Raw genomic sequence first — 22950 nt, 5'->3', positions numbered from 1 at the left:
GGTGGTCTGGTGTGAGGGGGTGGTTGCACTGAGGCAATATGTGTAAGGGATATTCAAAAAAAGGGGTTTAAGATGGAGGAGAAAGGTCACAATCTAAAGCTGCGAACTCAACCTTGAGTCCCAGGGGATGCCCTACTGGAAGATGAAATGCTGCCCCTCCAGCTTCGCCTGGCTTCATTGGAGCATTACAGCAGGCTAAGGGTGGGATTCGTGTTCAATTCCCAGCTTAGGTTGCTGTCGGTGCAGAGTTCGCACGTTCTCCCAGTGCCTGTGTGCGTTTCCTCTGAGTGCTCCAGTTTCCTCCCACAGTCCAAAAGATGTGCTGGTTAGGTGCATTGGCCGTGCTAACTAAATTCACCCTCAATTAATTTAGGCGCCGGAGTGTGGCGCCTAGGAGATTTTCACTAACTTCATTACAGTGTTAATGTCAGCTTTCTTGTGATACTAATAAACTTTAAAACATGTAGAAATGAGAGTAAGATGCTGAGTTAAAATGTCAGTTCTTGGCTGGAAAATGGAGGGTTTCAGATTCCTGGAGTTAGTAGTCCACTGCTGCAATTTATATGGAAACAGTAAGGGTCACCCAGCTCTTCTGCATCTCATTGGTAGATAGAGCAGATAACCTTTCCAATATTTAATAACTAATTTTATGAGAAAAAGGATGCACAAGAACAAATTAAAGACTGATAAAATATCATGAGTATTTATTTTTTCTAATAACTCAATCCATTTCTGAATCAATTCTAATTCCTGTCCTTTTTCAGAATTCTTAAAATCAGTAAGTGGACACAAACGACAGCAGGATCATTTACTTTAATAATTGGTGGGAGGCTTTGAGCACAAAAAAAAACGGTCTTCATGGAGAACTAGAGGACATTTGTCAGTGAAGTATGTTTTTTTCCAGGAGGGATATGTTCATATAAATCAGTTTCGAACTGTTTTTGAAAGGAGTAATTGCGAGGCAATTGAGCTAATTGGGATCAGGACACAAAAAGCTAATTTTGTACGCAGCTCCTAAAGGACTGGAAACCAAAGTGCTACCGATGGCAATATTAAAAACTTGTTTAGTTCTAATTACAAGGAACAAGGCAATTTAATTAGACAAAATCACATGAGGTAACCAAATTTCTTTAAAACGTTTCAATGTAAATTCTGGAATTACAGGCATCAGCAATTATGGCAATGGCTGGCTGTAAAGGCCAGCTCTAAAATTCAGTTGAAAAGGTGTAGGCTGATGATTCGGATTAGTAGAACACATTACAAAGTCATAAATCAAGCTCTATTTATGAACGAGGATGCAGCTGTGATAAACAGAGGGTATTCGTCAACAGCAAGGAGCTGAAACAATTTGTATTAGTGGCCTGAATTTTTTGCTCATTGAGCACATACTAGGTGGACCTGGAAGAGGGCATGAAACCTACTTTCAGCCACAATCGGCATTGGAATATTTTTCATGCTGGCTGGAGAAGTAGGCAGCAGTCAGTGTGAAACAGGCACTGGAAAAGGGGAGGGTGTAGGTTGGAGCTTCTAATTTATTCCCTCAAGTGGACAGTTGCTGTGGAGCTGTCCAAGGGAGCGGCAGACCAGTACAAAATAAATCTTGATGGAAGAACACTGCAAAAAATGTCTGTACAGTACATTTAAACAAAATCCTCAGTCCCCAGACACCTTTTTAAATTTTGTTTCAACCCTAACATTTAATTTGGCCTGGATTGAAGTTACAGCTAAAACGTAAAGGATGCCTGGCCAATTGGCCCCTTAATGGGTTAAATTGCCTGTATGATTGTCAGCAGAAGTGCGTCTGACCCTTGCCTTTACCCTCTGGCTGAATTATCACACAAGTGCATGGTAACATGGGAACGTGGGCCCTGAGGTCTTCTTAAGCAATTTCATGCACTTCAAGGTTGGACACGCACTTGCCCAAGCAATGTGAAATTCTGGGCCTAGAGTTGACTAATGTTGCCACATGTCATAGACACCCAGGACAAACAACTATTTTTATATAGGAGCTTTAATGTAATAAACAGCCCAAAGCATTTTATAGGAACATTTTGAAGCAAAATGTGACATTCATCCACGTAAGGTGACATTAGGGCAGATGGCCAAGAGCTTGGACAACGGGAAAGTATTGGAAAAAACTCAGGAGATCCAGCGGCATCTGTGGAAATTGTGCGGCTGGAGGAGATTACAGAGTTGACATGGGGCGAGGCCAAAAAGAGACTTGAAAACAGAGATAAGAGTCTTAAATTGAGGCATTGATTGGGCCAATGTCAGTCAATGAACACAGGCATGATAGGTAAATAACACTTGGCCCAAGTAAGGACACAGACAAAGCATTTTGAGTGAACTCAAGTTTACAACAAGTAAAATGTGAAAAATCGGTCAGGAATCTATGGGAATCGTCAAGTTAAGAGTAGAGTAAAAAGGTTCAGAAAGATGGGGGTGCATGTTTTACTGATGATAAAAACAGTGACAGTGTACTGATATTGTCATGTGAGTTCTCAATTAAATGTATGTAGGGTAGCAATGTAGCAAGGATGGAAACAGAAATATTTTATATGGTAACAATGACTTCTCATCTTTTAAAGAAAACAATCCATTGGATTTGGGGTGGAATTCTTCCATTTTGAGAACTGCAGCGATGGGAGGCTCCAGCTGAGATAGATAGATTTTTAATCAGTAAGGCAATTGAAAGTTATAAGGAATAAGGTGGGAAAGTGGAACTGAAGCTTATCATATTAGAAGTCACGATCTCTTTGAATGGTGGAGCAGACCTGATGGACCAAATGGCTTCCTTCTACTACTATATCTTATAGTCTGTCATGCTAACCAGAATGGCAGGATCCTATGCCACGTTCTGCATTTGGGGTCTCATTAATTATGCACAGTTGAGTTTCCCCTCCAACTCTCCTGGTGGGCCGACAGCTGGTTTGTCCACCTGCCCTCAACTGACAGATTTGAAGCTCCCAGCACCATATAAAACACCAGCCCAGCACACTTATACCACTCTCCCCGGCCAACCTGTATTCACCAATCTGTGCAGGATGTCAGCAACACAGGAAAAGGTGAGCAAGAAGTCTGTTCCTCAATTCAACCATCTTCCCCCCTGCAAGCTCATCACCTGCAAGGTGCCCAAACCTCACTTGGACCTCTACCTGCTGCATGTGGGATCTTCATCCATCTCCTACCAGTCAATGATGTGTTTGTGCCAGATTTCCAGTGGCTTCTGCTCCACACCAGAATTCAGCGGGGAGGCACAAAGACCATTTCAATGGTCATGTGAATATAAGTTAAATGAGATTAGTGGGCCTGGAACTGAAGTCTATGGGCCCGCTTGCATCTCCCACCCAACCCCCACCCCACCCACCCCCCACCCCCCCACCCTACCCCCCCCACCCAACACCGCCACCCAACCCCCCCACTCAACCCCCACCCCACCCAACCCACCCCCCCACCTACCCCCCCACCTAACCCCCCACCCAACCCAACCCCCCACCTAACCCCCCCCACCCCCCCCACCCCCCCTCACCCCCCCCACACCTCCCACCCACCCCCTCACCCCCCCCACCCACCTCCTCACCCCCCACCCCCTCACCCCCCCCAACCCCAAACCCACCTCACCCCCCCACCCCCCCTCACTCCCCCACCTCCACCTCACCTCACCCCCACTGGGTCAGTGCCAAGGGGGAGAGAGCCAATGGGGGGTGTGGAGTCTAAAAAGCAATTGGTGAGGGTGGGGGCTACCACTGCCACTCTGCATAGGGATTATGGGGGAGGGAGGCCAGTACCAATGATCAGGGTGGGCTGAGGCGGGGGTTGGCACTGTGGGACAGGGTTACTGTCAGGGGAGGTGAAATCGGTGGGGTACAGGGTGTCGGAGAGCTGCCGTTGCAGGGGTCTTGGGGCTGGCCAGTGATCGAGCTTGCTACTGATCGGGAGGCTGGCAGTGCAGGGCCACTGTGTCTGCATTGATCTCGGCACTGACAATCAGCACATGCACAGTAGCCTGCTCGGCGTGCTAATTTCAGCCTCTCCAGCGGGAATAGGCCCTACCTCTGAAATGTAATGATATTCAAGATGATGCACAGTGTGTGGGAGAATCTTCCTTGAACTCCCACTGAGAAAAAAGTGTGAATTACTCCAGTAATCATGCAAATTCAACGCTAGGAATATTTTTGGGAGAATTTTGCCCTTAGTCTTTAGTACTGATTCTGGGATGATGTCTGACTGATGAACGGAGGAAGTGGGAGAAGGGAAACCATGCATGTGTTTAATTGCATCTGATTTTCAAATCAGAGGCCAAACTTGGGAAGATAGAATGACTATGATTTAGAAAGTATGAAACAGTGAGTAACAGTTTACTTCAGTAAATATTTATGGGATGTTTACTCCTTAGATACAAAGACCAGTACAGAGTAAATGGAAGCCTAAATGGCTAAATAGGAACATTTGTATGAAACTCAATGTGAAAACTCATTTGGCATAAAGTGAATAACTGTCAAGAGAAAATCGACAAAGAAGGATAACTGAAACCGCCATTGGAGATACTAAAAAGGTACCAGAAAAGATGGAGTGTGAGCAGGAATAGCAGCAATGATAAAGCTTTTTTCAGTTATATTTGAAGCTAGAAAATGATTAAAGACCACACTGGTCCTCTGAGAGACTGAATCATGGAACAGTCGGTAAGAGGATCAGGATTTGGCTAAAGTGCTGAATGGATAATTTGTAATGGTTTTCACGACTGAAGATAATGCTACGGTAACAATATTGTTGCTGAAATTGATTCAATAGAAGTAACTGCAGAATAGTCTAAACTAGGATTAAGGCACTTAAGGCTGAACATGTTGCAAAGCATGATATTATTTACCCCAGAGTGCTGAAGAATGGGCTATGTATTCTGTCAGCACTGGTTTGTTTATTCAATCATTCTGAGATTTGGGATGAGTCCGGTGAACAGAGAAGGAGGCTCACGTGTTCCAAATACTTAAGAAATGGAATGAATCATGGGAATAATCGGCCTGTCAGCTGGATGTCTGTTGAAGGCAGATGCTGGAACACATTATAAGCAATGTGATTCATGATCACCCAGAGGGCTCAATGGCTATTTGGTAATGATAAGTACAGCAGCAGGAAAAAGGCCTGACTTCGCTAACCTGATCAAATTCCCAGACAGGAACCAGAATAGAGAATGATGGCCTTGATTGATGGCCTCATTAAGGTATCATATGGAAGGCTCCTGGAAAAGGTTACGGCATAAGGGAGTTGTCAGCCCATTCTCCAATGGCAATGCCCCTACCAACCAGAGTCCACCTAGCTACCAATCAACACTGTCTTCTCAGGAATGGTTGTTCCATTTACATTTGGTTTTCGTGCAAATTGTCCCAATGAGTGCAAGACAAAAATCTTCAACAACTTATGTTTTTTTTCAGCAATACTCAGGTCTGTATTATCAAACAAACATTTGCATTACTTATACCACCCACCCCTGGTGCTGGAAACCATAAGTGATGGTAAATTGGGTGAAGTTTCCATTTGCAAATTGTGGACTGATATCTGACACTATTTGGTCCAGGATGCAATGGCTCATGAACCTCTCCTTCAATAGTCTCACCATTGCATCTGTGATTGTACAATTGCTTCTTCACCTCAATCCATTGAGACACGTAGTCCACCACGCTGTGGAAGAATCCACCACTGAAGACAAATAAATCAATGCCCAGCTGTTCCCATTGCCTGATTAGGAACCATGTGAGGATAAGGGGTTCCTTCTGGGCCTGTTTGCATAGCACACATGCTTGGCAGTTCACTGTAACTACCTCAATTGCTCTTGAAATGCCTGACCACCACACACCAGATTGGGCCCTGGGGCTGCTTTTGAAAATGCCCAGGTGGCCCAGGAGTATTCTTTGGAGGATCTCCAGCTGAAGGGAGGCTGGAATGACCAGCTGCTCATTGTGTACCAGCAGATCAATGGCAGGAAAGTGCTTCTACTGCTCAAACCAAGTCTTCATGGTACTACCACTCGGTCACTGCTGTTGACAGTAACAGTGGATGCAGGTACACTCATCATCTTGCTCCTAGCGGATTTGCTAGAGTTTTGGCATGGTCGCCGGAAGGTGTCACCACACCAAGCGTGAGTCGGATCCAAGCTCCCCGATCAGGTTAAAATCATGTTTCATTGGAAGGTCCATTTTGGCCCTGTAACCTGTCTCCGTAGTTGCTGGGAGTATCCTGTCTTGTATGTGAACCTCATGAGCCATTCATGGATTCTTGGGAATGTCTATGACAGCTCCTTCTCATCTAGCAGTGAGACCATTGACTTATGATGACTCGTTTCAAATGTTGACCTTCAGACAAATAAAGATCAACAGTCTCCATGGGACTGCAAGAGCTTCTTTTGCAATCATGGCATTTTATGCCTGACAGTCCTCAGGATATGTAACACACTGACTAGCAAGTTCTGTTCAGTTGTTTCAGTAATAAGCCTGCTCCGAGGCCTGTGGATGAACCATCCATGGTTATGGCACTAGGCAGGGATGAGTCATCGTAAACCAGGAGGTCATCTGATGCAACCAAACGCATGCTCTTGGCATGTGTCCCAGCATCAACCTGGTCTCTCTTCAGAAGGTGCTGCAGATGTTTTGTGGCCTGTGTCAAATTGAGAAAAAACGTTGCTATCTGATTCACCATACCTAGGAATCTCTGAAAGTGTGGATTCAAGGATGGTGTTGAGAAATCGCTGATAATTTTAGTTTCCTCTGGGTTTACACTGTTGATGCTTTTGCATTGGAGATATGTCCTAAGTGGTCTTGAAGAATTTGCATTTCACATTGAATGTCAGCTCTGTAGTTTCTCTGTTTTTCATGCTTTTGTGTCCATTCTTCACTGCCACCATGTTGCAAGTTAGTGTATGTAGTTTGGTAGGTTTCATAAAGAAATTCTGAGTATAGTAAGTGTTTATTAACTACTCAGAACTACATACATATATACAGCATGAGGTCAAAGCCATGGGCTGTCTCTATTCTTGCCTCTCCACTCATCTCTGCTCAGTACAAGGCTGCCCTCTAGATCATGTGTTCCTTGTCATCACAATGTAGGTGGTACCATAACCAATCCTATGTTAACCCTTTCTATGTCAGACTTTTATCTTACACACAAGTAATTGTTCAGAATATCACCCAGGGATATTCTCATACATCTCCAGCTATAATTCAAGATGGCATTATTGCAGGCATTGCCAAGTAGCTGCCAATGGTTCAAATTTTATATTAAAAAATATCTTTACCCTTTCCAAAATCAGTGTAGTGTTAATGCTGGAAGGAAATAAATTCTTGCCTGCTGTGTCACCACTGAATGGTCTGACCAGTTGAGGGCCAATTAAATGGTGTTACCCTAAAAATGATCTTTGGCAGTATTAGCAGACTAATTACATAGAATCTACAAAACAAAAATAGGCCAGAGGAGCCTCCTCCCACTCTAATTACCTCTTTACAGCAGGTCCCATGTGCTTTCAATTCCTTCTCTCTCATTAAATGTACGAAACCTCCCCTTAAGTGCAACAAGAGTATATGTTTCCACCACACCACATGGCAAAGAATTCCACCTTCTCAGTAATTATGCGTCTATCACTACGCAGCAAGTAACGTGTTCATGTGACACTCCCTCGTGCATTCTTTTACGTAAGGGATTAACCCATTTAAATAAATGGCTTAGTGCTGGTATGTCTAACAAAATAAGACAATGCTGGAGAAAAGCATTAATCACTCATCCACTAATATTACGAAGTAAGTGGCAAGCTTTCTTTTCTCAATATTTTAAACTCACCATTCTGCAGCAGCTGTTGCTCAATGCCCAGAAACATTGGTGACTTTGGTCTTAGGTCCACAGGTATAGTGGAATCAGTTAATGTCAGCGTTTCCTTCCCTCCTGCTGTCACAAATGAAACAAAAAGCTGCAATAATGTTCTTCATGATGCAAGTATTACAAATTATCATTTAAAACTATTCTCATCTTTTTTCAATTAAAGAGTGCTGAAAATTATGTATCCATTATAGCACAAACAAAAACAGAGATTTTTAATTAAATGATGCACATGAGCCCAAACCAAATAGGATTCCTAATAAAGTCTATCCAGAGATATGTCAGAATATATTTTAATCCACATTTATTCAGATCAATTTGTAAACTGGCACCAATTTCACTGGCTAGATAATGGACCAACAGACCAAATTTAGCATTTAACAGCATAGAGAATGTATAAATATGCTCACAAAACATGCTACACTTTTTCAGACCTGGATTCATATGGAATAACCTTAGATCCTATACATTCTTCATATACCCAGTGGTTCCTAGCTGATGGCCCAGCAGTTCATAGTGGCATCTAAAATGTGTTCTTCTAATTAAAAGTTCAGTTAATTGAGATAAATGATATTAATTACTAAGATATAGAAAGAATGTTACAAGTTTGTCATCCCTTCTAACTACACTATTTACATTTTCATTATTCAGTTTTTCCTCTTCTCCCTATGCTGCTTTGGCAGTTTTGTGCCCTGGCCAGCTGGAAGGAGAACCAGACACAAGAGTAGTGGAGGGCGGCCTCAGGCTTTTTTCCTTTCTTGAGAAATCACTGGGCTCTCTTTGTCACGAAGTGAGTACAACTGAGGTCAGTAACTCTCACTGTGGAGAAATTATGGCTGGAATGCACTGGCTATTCACACCCCATGACTTCTACCAGCGAGAATGGCTGAATTTCCATTCACTGAAGTGGGACCGGAGAATTCCAGCCACAGAGAGGTTGGAGAATTCTGGCCTATGGTTTTAGCACTGAGTACTTAATTTATTCAGTGCATCTAAATTTGGAAATCATTTTCTGGATTTATTCAAACAATTAAATAGACATTTTTAAATCTATTACTGTGATTATACAATGCCACTGACCATCTGGCAGGTGAATTTCAACCTCAGTTCACTGTTCAAATATTATCTATGTCTGAAATGAGTGCAGCTTAGTTTTACTAGAATGAAACCTGGACACCAAGGACTGAATTATGTGGAGAGTTTATGGAGTGATTTGATCCAAATTTTATAAATATTAAGGGAAGCAATTCATTAGATTGGGCAAATCTATTTCAGCCAGTTGAGGATGCAATGGCCAGTGGGATAGTTTAAAAATTAGAGTCAAACCTTTCAGGACTGAAATAGTTAATGCCCAATCATTTGGCAAGTTTGATGGCAGAGAGCATTTAATCAAATGGGAGAATGGGGGTGGGGATTTCTCCACTGTCCTATTTCCACCCTGATTAAGTCCATTGTGGGAACAGCCATTGATGGCCTTCTTCCACCATTGCCAATTGAGTCCACTAAATGAGCAATTAATCATTGGTCTTAACCATTAATGGTCATGGGGGTTCACTATGTGAGAACCATGGCCAGAAAACTTGTGCAGAGTTGCTTGTGAGCTCCTGGTGTGGGGGACAGTGGTCCTTTATTTTAGAGAACTTGGTGTCTGATTGAGATACTCCACATTGGGAAGTGGGCATGCTCACTGAACCAGCACCTGCACTTTCTGCTGAGCCTCTTGCCCCTGATCTCTTCTGATTCCTACTTGCATCACCGTTTGCACTATCACTCACTTGTGGCCTGGTAAGAGACAATACAAGGCCTCAGGCAGGGGTCTGAACCAGCACCACCCAACTACCTCCCTAATGGCACTGCCATTCAGTAAAAGATTTCTGCCCAGCTCCTTGATCCCAGTGAGGCCTGACCATTTTCAGAGTGGCACTTAATACAGCTGGTCTTCCCTAAAGAAGGTGAAGTAGGACTCTCATCAGCTCTCCATCTGGTGGACTAAACCCCATCACCTCCATTAACTAGCACCTAAGGAAGCACTTCTTCACACCAAGGGTGGCGGAAGTTTGGAATTCTTGTTGGCAAATGACAGTTGATGCTAGATCAATTATTAATTTTAAAATTGAGATTGTTAGCCAAAGGTATTAAAATATAGGGAGAAAAGTGGAAGTTATAAAGTCAGCCATGATCTCATGAATGGTGGAACAGTCTTGAAGGGCTGAATGGCCTATTCCTGGTTCTGGACCAAATTTCTGCTCCCATGTTGGAAACACAGATTCTGGAAAATTTCCAACTCTGCAAACCCAACTCAGAAGAAAGATGTTTGAATTTTCAGGCTGGGGAGCAGGAGAAGATGGTGTGGATTAGTGACTAGTTGGGCCTGCCGTCCCCAGATTCAGTGCTGAGGCAGCCACAGGCATTGCTGAATGCAGATGTGGACCTTGGAGCTCTTGGACTTTGTCTCAGCCATATAAAAACAATAAAGCCAGGAGCAGCCTCTCTAGGTCCATTCCTACTCATGCCACTTCATGCCGCCCATTGAGCTTCATGGCCTCTCATACCATCCATGAAAACATATGCCTTTCTACCCACCACCCTTTTCCCTTACACTCTCCATGCCAACTGACCCAGTATCTACCATGGACAAACCTCTGGAGCCATGGTGAGATGAAATAAAATTCAAAGGGTCTACTGATTATTTCACTGTTCAAACAAAATCTCTCTTCTAAAAACCCATTCAATACATTTAATGTCTTCAAGTTCATAATCCATTATTAGCTTATGCTTAGCATATGAGGACAGATTGAGTAGATTGGGCCTGTACTCGTTGGAGTTTAGAAGGCTGAGGGGGGATCTTATAGAGACATATAAGATAATGAAGGGGCTAGATAGGGTAGAGACAGAGAGATTATTCCCACTTAGAAAGAAAACAAGAACTAGAGGGCACAGCCTCAAAATAAGGGGGAGTCAATTTAGAACAGAGCTGAGGAGAAACTTCTCTCAGAGGGTAAGTGAACCTTTGGAATTCTCTGCGCATTGAAGCAGTGGAGGCTACCTCGTTAAATGTGTTTAAGTCATAGGTAGATAGCTTTCTGATCAATAAGGGAGCAAGCGGATAAGTGGAACTGAACCACTATCAGATCAGCCATGATCTTATTGAATGGTGGAGCAGGCTCGAGGGGCTAGATGACCTACTGCTGCTCCTATTTCTTATGTTCTTAAAACAAATCTTTCCTTCAAGAACTTAATCTCTTATGAAAACAAACACTTGTACCCATAACAAGTATAAAGCCTTCATAATCACTTGGGGTTGTCAGTCAAACTGAATTTATAAGGTCCTTACAGTGATGATAGGGTTGTGGAATCTGTCGTGCAGCACCTTTACTGATAACCCTCAAGCTTATGTAAACATACAGAAACTGTAAGCATTGATTTTTCAATTGCTGGCTGCTTTTATACCAAAGCATCTTGGTATTCACTTCCACTGAATTTATCCATTTTTTATGCACATTCATGTCTACTTTTAACAATCCCAAAAGGTACATGACCTCTCCCAAAGGGCACCTACATCTCCATATAACTTGACACCTTTAGACCTTTTGCTCAAAGATCTAAAGCCCACATGTAACCCACAAACAAAAATTGCATCTGTTTGAAGGCAGCTGCACTTTTATATGTGCGGGTGCCTCTACGAATTACAAAAATATAAAGTACAACTTGTCCCCATTCTTGCCCCGGTTAAAATGGAAAAGGTGAGTGTCAGGTTCAGTGAGACTTTTGGAATCGGGACACTGATGTCATTCAGGCTAAGGCAAAGACTCCTTCCCTCAATGCAAAAATTGAAGCCATTATGTTCACTTACTACAAATGCTGAAAAGGAGAATCTAACGTGAGGTTAAATTTAGCAGGTTGCACATGTCAATAAAAGCATTAGATAATTAAAGTTTATGCATGCAGTTTCTTAATTAGTACAATATAAGCAAAACCTACTCCCTAATCCCACTGAGATATTGTAGCTCAGACCTGTGGGCAGCAAAGAAAGAGAAGAAAAAGCCATTACTGAGAGACAAAAAAAAGAGAGAAAAGGAAAATTGCTCAATACATTGGATAATAGATTTAACAAGAATTTCCACCAATATTCAACTGACTTCACTAGCAGTCTATTAACAGATTATTCACAAGACACTAACAGCACAGATTAACAAATAACTTAATTCAAGTACTCAACGGTGCATAGTATATGGTGTCAATGCTAATGATGTCAGACCTTACAATTAACACAATGTTTCTGATATTTATCCCAATCCTCAATGACAGCCAGGAAAGATCATGGGGAGAGGGGAGGTGGGGACAGGGGGCATACCTTCTAGCTTTTTAATAGATATGGATATTGGGGCAGCTGAAGATGCTGCCATGGGGAGATGGGAATCGCGCTCTCACAGTGCTCTGGGGGCCTGATTAAAACTTTACTGTTGCTGCACAAAGTTTGCAGGGGTTAGGAAATACAACATTAAAAAGGAGGTGGGAGTTCTTGACTCAACAAGGTAAATGCTTTTTCAGAACTCCGTGTGGACCTGGAGTTCTCTCTTTTGGACCTCAGGGATCCTTCTATCTTCCCATTGCCCACCGGGGCTTCCCTATCACCACTGCTACAATTGCTGACCTTAACTTACCCTTCCCCCATTCCTAGCCTCAATGGTCACAATCTCCCTTCTGTCTTAATTAGCAAAATCCCACATTTCACCCCCTCACACCTTCTACCCTGAATTGCCGGCATCTATCTCCAAGTGTCTCTGGCTATGGCCACAAATCTTGGTTCATTTTCCCTCCTGGCTGCTGACCAGTTTGTTAATTTAGTTGGCTGCGGGGGCAGGAAATGGAACTTAAAAAATTCATCATGCAGTGCTACCTTTAAGGCTGGTAGGACCTCCCTGTCTCTGGCCTTGTTAAATACTTTAACTGTGTTCAGCTTCCCTGCATCCTTCCCACCTCCCTGTAAATATTAGGACCAATGTTTCTGAATATTCCAAATGTATTATCTGTAAAATACATCTTGCAAAGGGAGGTTAGATGGTTTGTCATGGTCAATGAGTAAATAACCTTGTTATGTATAGATTTTAATTTTCATCAAGGACTTAGCATATTTGTAAATATGCAAGTATGTAATGATATATCTGTTTGGTCAATTAATTTGAGTTCTACAAATTAAATTCATGATCAAATTAAATTTTATCTGCCATTACTGTCAAATAGCCAAAGCACACTCATGAGTTAAGAACTATTGCAATTTTCCAAATGTGTGGTTGAATAACAACTTCAAGCTGATTTAAGTAGATACAGGCAACACTGCAGTGATTTTGCATAACATGCAAATAGGCCATAAACGATTACAATAAAATGTTCTCCATCCAAATTTAAGTTATCCCTTTGGGCAACTGCTGTGAATGAAAGCAGCAAACAGAGAGTAGAAGTAGCAAGTCATCCACAGCAGCTTTTCAATGAAATGGCTCCAATGGTCATGGCTTTGATGATTCCACAAAAAGTGCAATGGCCAGGATTATAACTTACTAACAGTTTGCAATCATAGCACCAACAATGAAATCCTGACTGCCCACCCCCGACCACCCCCCCCCACAAAGTGTATTGAAACCTTGATCCTTCTCTCCAACAAACTGAACAAGAGAGTAATCTCAAATAAATCTTCTCTGTCCACAGAAGTTTAAGGCTCCCCATTCCAGTTGGAAACATGTTGATCCAACACCTACCTGCACTGAGAGGCACGTTAGCCTTAATCCCGTGTTCTGCAAATAAAAAGCAGCATTTTGGTCCTCCTCTGAATCCCACATCCTCTCATCATCCCACATCATCACTACCCACCAGCTGTCTGAATATTTTTATTTTCACCATGGAGCATTCTGGCTTTGTCCTCCTCCACTGAATTTTGTTGACCTTGGACAGCTCACAAAATTGCCATGACTTCTACCCTGTCTAAATCTTCTTCCAATTCTCTCTTCTCCACCCATTCCAGCACCTTTCCCTCGTTTCCCACTCCCCTTTGCATTTTCCTTCCCTTCTTAATCCCTTTTCTCTGCATCTACACTTTTACATCAGTCTCTTCTCCACACTCCCATTCTCTCCCTTGGACCAACTGGCAATAGAGCAGGTCTCTTTCCTGACAGCTCCCCCCCCGGCAACCCAGCAAACAAATATTTCTCCCATGCAAAGAAGAAACCGTGCCTCAGCTCTGCTGAGGAGTGATGCTCTTCCCTGGCTTCAAGAATTACTTCTGGATTTTCCTCTTCCCCAGTAGAGAAATCAGACATAAAACCACTTCTAATTCCATCATTCCTACATGGAAAACTGAACTTTACCCTTTCCAATTAAAAGAAGTTATTGTCTGTTCTCCCCTTTCCACCCCTGTTCCCCACCAATCCATTGGGAAACCCTACTGCTTGATCAAGCTTAAATCCTCTCCTCTGCCAACCAGTGCCCTCACAGAAGATGATCATTCTGCATGACTCCCAGAGTAATAAAAATGGCCCTGAATCAGTACAACCATACCTACCCAGCACCCACAAAATTATAAAGAAAATGGGCTCTGTCCCCAGCCTTGTGCAGCCAGGGATTGTTACAATAAATATAAAAGGATGCAGATCCAAAGGGCCGAATGGCCTCCTTCTACACTGTAAGGATTCTATGAATATCTAAAACTTCTTTTCAAACTGGATGGAGTTTAACAGCCAGGGCTCTTCCCAGAAGATTTGTGGCAAAATACGTTCTTCAGTACTTTTGTGTATATTCTCTGACTCTTATAACAACTTGGAAATAGACCAAGGTTTGATCACTCTGCTTAGCTGCAGAATGGTTTAAAGCACAGGGGACTCACAAAAGGGAGATAAAAGTGTTGTTTCTCAGAGAGGTGATATAAAATTGTAGACTCCATTCTTTACATTAATTTCCAGAAACAGGATGTTCCAGAGCAGCTCCTAGAGCAGTTCATATCAACATTGCTATCAAGTATCATTCTGACAGCAGTAAGCTGCTCATTGATTCTCAGTTTGTGTTCCAGCAGGGCTACTCAGCTTCTGACTGCATTACAGCCTTGGTCCATTTATGGACAAAAGAACTGAACTCCAGAGGTGAATAGCGAGTGACTGCCCTTGACATCACGGCAGCATTTGACCGCGTGTGGCATCAAGGATCCCTGAAGTCAATGGGAATCTGGGGAAAACTCTCCACTGGTTGGTTTCATACATAGCACAAAGGCAGGTAGTTGTGGTTGTTGGATATCAATCACCTCGATCCTGGGACATTGTTGCAAGAGATTCTCAGAGTGGTGCCCTAGGGCCAATCAACTTTAGCTGCTTCTTCGCAAGGTCAGAAATGGGAATGTTCCCTAATGATGTTCAGAATCATTTGTGACACCTCAAGTACTAAGGTAGTCCATGCCCCAGTGCAGCAAGACCCGGACAACATTCAAGCTTGAGCTGATAAATGGCAAGTAATGTTCGCATCACATAAATGCTAGGCAATGACCATCTCCAAAAAGAGAGAATCTAAGCACCTATCCTTTACTGAATCCCCCACTATTAATATCCTGGGGGTTACAATTGACCAGAAAGTGAAATGGTTTAGTCATAAAAACACTGCGATTACAAGACCAGATAATTGGCTGGGAATTTTGCAGTGAGTAACTCACTTCTTGACTCCCCAAAGCCATCTGCAAGGCACAGGTCAGAAGTGTGAAGGAATACTCTCCACTTGCCTGGATGAATGCAGCTCCAACAACTCTCAACCATACAGGACAAAGCAGCCTCCTTGAATGGGACCCCATCTACAAACTTGAATATTTACTCCCTCCACCACTGCTACACGGTGGCAACAGTGTGTACTACATACAGTGCTGCAGCAACTCACTAAGACTTCTTCAACAGTACCTTCCAAACCCGCAACCTCTACCACCTAGAAGTACAAGGACAGCTGCATGGAACACCACCATCTGAAAGTTCTCTCCAAGCGACATATCATCTTGACTTGGAAATATATCACCGTTCCTTCATTGTCACTTGGTCAAAATCCTGGAACTCCCCAAACACAATGTGTTTGTCAACACCACATGGACTGTAGCGATTCAAGACAGGGACTCACCATCCCATCTTGAATCTCAAGAGCATCTGGCCTACCCAATGACTCCATGTCTTGTGAAAAATATTAAGAAATGGGAGTAACTGGAGGATGTAGAAATTACAGCCTGGGATACTAGTTTTGGACAATTTAGCTCATGCAGTTGAAACTTCTGGCTCCTTTTGTTTAGCAAAGTTGTTGACACTTCAAAACTAAATGGATCAATATTTCCACTAAAATAGCAGAAAGTATAATTTTATATGCATGTTTTGAGCTTATTATGGGCGTACTCCATGGTACAATCTGAGGGCTGAAATCTATTGAAGTCAAATTTCAAAAATGTACTCAGATGTAAAGTACAGGATATTATATAATGTGTTGCGTCACCAACTTTAGTAAACAATTTTGTGTTCTTGACATGAATGTTGGCATGACAATGTGGAACCAAGCGTGCCAAATGCAAGTCCAAAGTAACTTCAGAAGGACAAACACTAGAAAGGATTGCCAAAAAGTCTAGAAATGCTGTTAACAGTCATGAACAGTTGTAAACACACAGAAAAGTAATTTCTAATGTCAAGTGGGACAACTTAATAAACTGTATTGAGAAAGGTTAATCAGTAACATCTGACTCTGATGTCAGATTTGCTTGCATGTTTGACCAGAATATAAAGTAATTTTAGTAGACCATGGCATTGCAAAAAAAATCCTATCTTGGACTTTTTGAAGATTTAACCTAGAAATAACAACAAAACTGCAACATAAAGAACATTTTAAAATAAATGAAAGATTCCAAGAGAGAAAATTCACCTGGAAGACTCCATAAACCAGAAACTTCCAAAGTTCTCAGTTTCTTTTCCAATTCAGCCACACGATTGCCCAGAATTCTGCAGAGATGGGAATAATTTCAAAGAGAGACTGTTAAACAAAATTGCCTTCAATATATTCAAGAAGCAGTTTAAACATTCACTTTTCCGCAACAAAGAAAATAAAACCAAACTATAAACACACAGGCACTGGAGTTTAATGTATCGTTTAATATGTTAATCAAAAAACATTAGTCCCTCATGTCATATTGTAGAGATAGAGATGAGAATTTTCATCCTGATATATACCATAAAACTAACTTTGAAAATCTATGACAGGTGCCATAATTTAAATGAGTTGGCTGATGGCAGTGATTATCATTTATAATATATTAAAAATTAAATGACTACATGTGCCTTCCTTCAACTCTTTCCATTGTGAATTTCTATGCTTCCTATTACAATGCAATCTGCCTAAATAAACAAGTCAAACCATAATTATATCCTGTTACGAATCTCCAGTGAAAGAGCTACAGTGACGCTATTAGTAGAAAATATAATAGTGTAATAATAGCATTGGATACTTACATTTGGCAGTTTCCATTGTAAACATAAAGATAGGAATTGAAGAAAGGTTGCCTGGCTTTCAAAGTGAGACTGAATTACAGGTGCTGGCTTTGGTCTAGGTTTTTTCTAGCTGCACTTCATCTAAAGTTTACACTTGCAATTCCATGCAAGATTGATGAATATATAAAAGTTACAGCATGAAAACAAACACAAGGCCCGACAAGTCCATTTTGGTATTGATCTTTCATTTGAAGGGTATCCCTAAATGTGCAGTGTCATAGTGACTTGTTGCCTGCATCTAATATCAGTTTCAATAACTATACAAAACACTCCAAATACATTCATCCCACTTTCAAAAAAAGAACCTAGTCAGAATCCTATGATGATGGTACAGCCTTCTATAACACTTTGTACCAAGCGATTCTATCTCCAATCAGTATTTTGAAATAATGTAAGAGTTTCACTATTTCAAAAATGATTCTAACATTTTAAGAACAGTAAGAAGTCTCACAACACCAGCTTAAAGTCCAACAGGAGTAATTTGGGATCACAAGTTTTCAGAACGCTGTTCCTTCATCAGGTGAATGATCATCACATCATGGCTACCATCGATAATGCAAACCATTGGCTCTCCACATTATTTTAAGAACAATCTTTAAATAACAATAGAAGCACACAATCATTCAATAAATACTTCAAAAGAAAATGAATTCTGAAAAATTAGCTTAGTAATTTTCTTCTTAGCCCTGATGTGGTACCTTGTTAAAGATGCTATGACCTTGTGACTGCACGTACATTAATATGAAGTTTAATTAGAAAATGGTGCCTGTTATAGCAATTTTCTATTGTTTCTGTGAAAGGGTTCAGAACAAAAGGCACATAAAGAATAACGTGCACTTATTAGTGCATCTGTGCATAATAGGCATAACTGCTCTCTCCAGCTGGATTCATTGCACACTGCGCTGTGGCATCTTGAGGGGAATTGCTTGATAGAGCAGACACAGCATGGTTTCGTTAAGGGGAAGTCGTGTCTGACAAATTTATTGGAGTTCTATGAGGATGTGTCTAGGGTGGTGGATAGAGGAGAGGCGGTGGATGTGGTCTTTCTTGATTTTCAGAAGGCGTTTGACAAGGTACCTCACAAGAGGTTATTACAGAAGGTAAGGGGGCATGGAGTTGGGGGTAGGGTGTTAGCGTGGATAGAGGATTGGTTGTCAAATAAGAAGCAGAGAGTGGGGGTTAATGGGTGCTATTCGGATTGGCGGTTGGTGACTAGTGGAGTGCCCCAGGGGTCGGTGCTGGGGCCTCAGCTATTTACCATTTATATAGATGATCTGGAGGAGGGAACCAAGTGTATGGTGTCGAAATTTGCTGATGACACCAAGATTGGTGGAACGGCAAATTGCGCGGAGGGTGTGGAGAGTCTGCAGAAGGATCTAGATAGGCTGGGCAAATGGGCCAGGAACTGGCAAATGGAATTTAATGTTGGCAAGTGCAAGGTGGTCCACTTTGGTAGGAATAATGGTAGGAAGGACTATTACTTACGTGGCGAAAAACTGCAGCAGGCAACGGTGCAGAGGGACCTCGGGGTCCTTGTGCATGAGTCACAAAAACCCAGCCTGCAGGTGCAGCAGGTGGTCAGGAAGGCTAATGGGATGTTGGCCTTCATAGCGAGGGGGACTGAATATAAAAGTAGAGAGGTCTTGCTGCAGCTGTATAGGGCATTGGTGAGGCCGCAGCTGGAGTACTGTGTGCAGTTTTGGTCGCCGCACTTACACAAGGATATTTTGGCCTTGGAGGGAGTGCAGAGAAGGTTTACTAGGCTGATACCGGAGTTGAGGGGGTTGAGCTATGAGGAAAGGCTGAATAAACTAGGCTTGTACTCGTTAGAGTTTAGAAGAATGAGGGGAGATCTCATTGAGACATATAAGATGATGAATGGGATGGATAGGATAGAGGTGGAGAGACTCTTCCCACTCAGAAAGGACAGTAGGACTAGGGGGCACAGCCTCAAGATAAAGGGGGGGCGGTTTAGAACGGAGTTGAGGAGGAACTTCTTCACTCAAAGGGTGGTGAATCTCTGGAATTCTCTGCCCGTTGAAGTGGTGGAGGCTACCTCGCTAAATATTTTTAAGACGCGGGTTGATGGGTTTTTGATAAGCAAGAGGATTAAGGGTTATGGGGAGAGGGCGGGAATGTGGAACTGAGCCACGACAGATCAGCCATGATCTTATTGAATGGCGGGGCAGGCTCGAAGGGCTAGATGGCCTACTCCTGCTCCTATTTCTTATGTTCTTATGACTGCATTGTTACAGGTAACAAGTACAGGAGTTCATCTCTTGAGGCTGTATATAGGCTTAAGGTGTTGTTGTAACCAAAATCTCAGCACAGCACAGCTTGGGTCACTGTCAGTACAGAGTCTGCATGTTCTCCCCGTGTCTGGGTGGGTTTCCTCTGGGTGCTCTGGTTTCCTTCCACAGTCTGAAAAATGTGCTCATTAGGTGCAATAGCCATGCTAAATTCTCCTTCAGTGTCTCTGAACAGGCACTGGAGTGTGGCACCTAGGGGATTTTCATCGTAGTGTTAATGCAAGCCTACTTGACACTAATAAATAAACATAAAACTTTAAAAACCCACTGATTCCAGGAATCAGTCTAGTAAACCTCTGAACTGATTCCAATGTATTGACATTCTTCCTTAAATAAGGAGACCAAGACTAAGCAACAGTATTTGTGATATGTTCTCACCAATACTCTGTTTAACTGAAGTTTAACATCCTTACTTTTAAGTTCAATTGCTCTCACAATAAAGGATAGCATTCCATTAGCCGTCTTGATAATTTGCTGTACTTGTAAATTAACTTCATGTGACTTAAGCACAGGAACAATTACATCTCCCTGCAGCTCAGAATTCTGCAGGCATTCTCTATTTAAGTAATACTCTGCTTTTTATTCCTTCTGCCAAAGTAAATAACCTCACATTTTCCCATATTATACTCCATCTTCCAGATTCTTGCCCACTCACTCAATCTATCTATGAAAAGGGATCTTGCCAGGATAAAATGGAACTGAAGGTGACAGCAAAAAGTGTAACAAAACAATGGGTGATCTTTACAGATGTCGTCTCAGGTACAGGCTAGGCACATTTCCACAAGAAACAAAGGTAGAGGAACCAAAACTAAGGCTCTTTAGGAGATAGAGAATGTGGTCAAACAGAAGAAAAGGTGAACAGCGCATATCAGGTGAATTATTCAAGGAGATTCATGTCCAATACAATAGGTTGAGAGGGGAATTGAGGAAATTAAGACTTGTAAAAAAGGGAATATGAGAATAGAATGGCAGTCAATGTCAAAGGGAACCCCAAAATCTTCTACTATTTGTAAATAGTAAATGGGCTTGTAAGAGTTCGAGTTGGCCCTATGAGGGACAATGAGGGCGATAGAAGCTTACAGGCACAGGGCAAGGCTAGAGTACTTAATAAGCACTTTGCATTTGTATTTACTTTACAAGAGGAATCTGATAAAATATTAGTGGAAGCAAAGATAATGGAGCTATTTGGTGGGGTGAAAATTTAGAGGGAAAAGCTGTCTATAATTTGGTGGGATTTTCCACTCACGCTTTTAGGTTTGCATTAGGGTTATGCTAGTGGGATTTCCTGTAGTGATTGTGCACACCCCCGCCAGTGATGTAACAGGAATCCTGATGTTGAACACCAGAATTCACATTTGACTACACTTAAATGTCACCATCAGACCTTTTGACTAATAATCCTCCAATGATCCCTCCCCCATAATTTGGCTACTCATGTCAACATGCCAACAGGTCTCTCAGAGTGAGCAGAATTTGACAGTGTTCAGGCGGGAGGGACAATGTGTGGGTACAAGGTCTTGCCCAGGCAGTGCTTCCTGGAAGATGGGTGTTGCTTGAGGTGGGGGCAGGAGAAGTGGGAAAGAGTGTTCCATGCGCTGGGAAAGGGGAGGGGTGGCATTGCTATGTTCCATGGGGTGGATGCTGGTGTTTGTTAAGGTGGAGGATGTTGGGAACTCGGCTTCTATATTTAATTTCTTGTATCTATTTTGTGTGCTTAAGTCACTGTTTTTTCTATTATACTTAAGTAATATTATTGTAATATAGGTATGATATTAAGTATATCAAAATTTGCTAATGATACCAAATTTCAAGGACTGGCAAACAGTGAGGATGAAATTAATGAACTGCAGTAGGACACGGATGGGCAAGCGGAATAGGTAGATAAATGGCAAATGGAATTTAATACAGAGGGGTGTTGATGGTGCATTTTAGGAGGATAGATAACATAGACTCAACAGCTCAGTTCTGAATAGCGTGTAGGAACGAAGGGACCTGGGCATGCATGTGCATAGAATTCTGAATGTGGCAGGACATATTGGAGATTGGCAAGCAAAGTATTTGGGATTTTGGGTTCCATAAATAGAGGCATGGAATTCCAGACAGGAAACTAATGCTAACCTTTTTAAAGCTCTGGTTAACCATGACTAGAGTTTTGCATCCAATTCTGCTCACACTTTAGGAATGATGTGAGGGTCTTTGCGAGGGTGCAATGGAGATTTACCAGAATGATCCTAGGGATGGGGGACTTTAGCTATAACATTAGGTTGGAGAAGCTAGAACTGTTCTCCTTGGGGGAAAGGAGGTCAAGGTGATATTTGACAGACAAGTTTGGGATTATTTCAAAAGGTAGACAAGGAAAAACTTTTGGGAAAACAAAGAAAGTTTTAAGGGAATTAGATTTGTATTAGTAAAAATTAGAAATAATGTACAGTTTTAACTGTGTTTAATGTTTCTGTGCCTGGTACAGTAAAATATATCGTAAGATTCATGCTAGATAAAGGTGTTCATATATCTGGGGGTTGGTTTCCATTCCAACTGTGATTCTATTATGCTTAAAGAGAGTTACAGTGTGAAGAATAGGTAGTAGTAGTAGTGGTTGCTAAGCAACTGGAGGCCCTTGTAAGGTAGAATATATTTTATAGTTATCTGAATTTGATTGCAGTTGAAGACAGAACACCAGAGAGTGCACATCTCTCAAGTCTACCAGAAAAGAGACTGGACAGGCTGGGAGATGCAAAGAGCCATGCTTCTCAAAGAACCAGTTATTGTACAGATAACCAGGGAATTGGGACAAATGCCAGAATTTTACCATCCCACCACCACAGGAATCACAGTGGGCAAAGGGCGGATCATGGAAAAGTATGTTGACCTTGGATGGGATTTTACGGTTTCAGGACAAGGGAGGCTGTAAGGTCCTGCCCAGAATATCTTAAGACACATGAGTCTAGGAGAACTGAGACCAATGTAATGTTCAGAAGAACTCAATGGAAAGTGAACAAAGGGTTCTGAGTTAAAGAGAATTGCAGTAACCAAATTTAAAGTGGGAAAGCAGACTTTAGAGATAAATCAAAAGTTTGATGCCATTTTACTAGCATCTGGGAATCGAGAGTTAAAGCAATTGTGAATAGTTCGTAGGGTAGTCAAGACAAAGACATCCTAAAGAGGCTGGTATAAATCCTGGACTGGACTTCCTACTAAAAAAGGAGCAGAGACATTGTTTAAAAGTGTCATTTGGA

At 42.0% G+C, this 22950-nt stretch overlaps 1 protein-coding gene across 3 annotated transcripts in view; it reads right to left on the bottom strand.

Annotated features, from left to right (window-relative positions):
* Positions 1–22950, bottom strand: part of LOC145343258 (coiled-coil domain-containing protein 149-like) — a 118151-nt gene that overhangs the window by 10210 nt on the left and 84991 nt on the right. Inside the window, exons 10-12 of one of the 3 annotated variants that reach the window (XM_080189363.1) lie at positions 16783–16859; positions 11842–11874; positions 7825–7929 (exon numbers count right to left, since the gene is read on the bottom strand). In XM_080189363.1, the coding sequence (XP_080045489.1) occupies positions 7825–7929; positions 11842–11874; positions 16783–16859 (215 nt within the window). The remainder of the gene's footprint in view (positions 1–7824; positions 7930–11841; positions 11875–16782; positions 16860–22950) is intronic. The other 2 variants (XM_080189374.1, XM_080189383.1) reach the window with 2 other exon arrangements.

This window comes from Carcharhinus amblyrhynchos, chromosome 1 (genome assembly GCF_965287045.1).
Source record: "Carcharhinus amblyrhynchos chromosome 1, sCarAmb.v2.hapA, whole genome shotgun sequence".
Taxonomy (NCBI): domain Eukaryota; kingdom Metazoa; phylum Chordata; class Chondrichthyes; order Carcharhiniformes; family Carcharhinidae; genus Carcharhinus; species Carcharhinus amblyrhynchos.
This window is presented reverse-complemented; position numbering and strand designations above follow the sequence as displayed.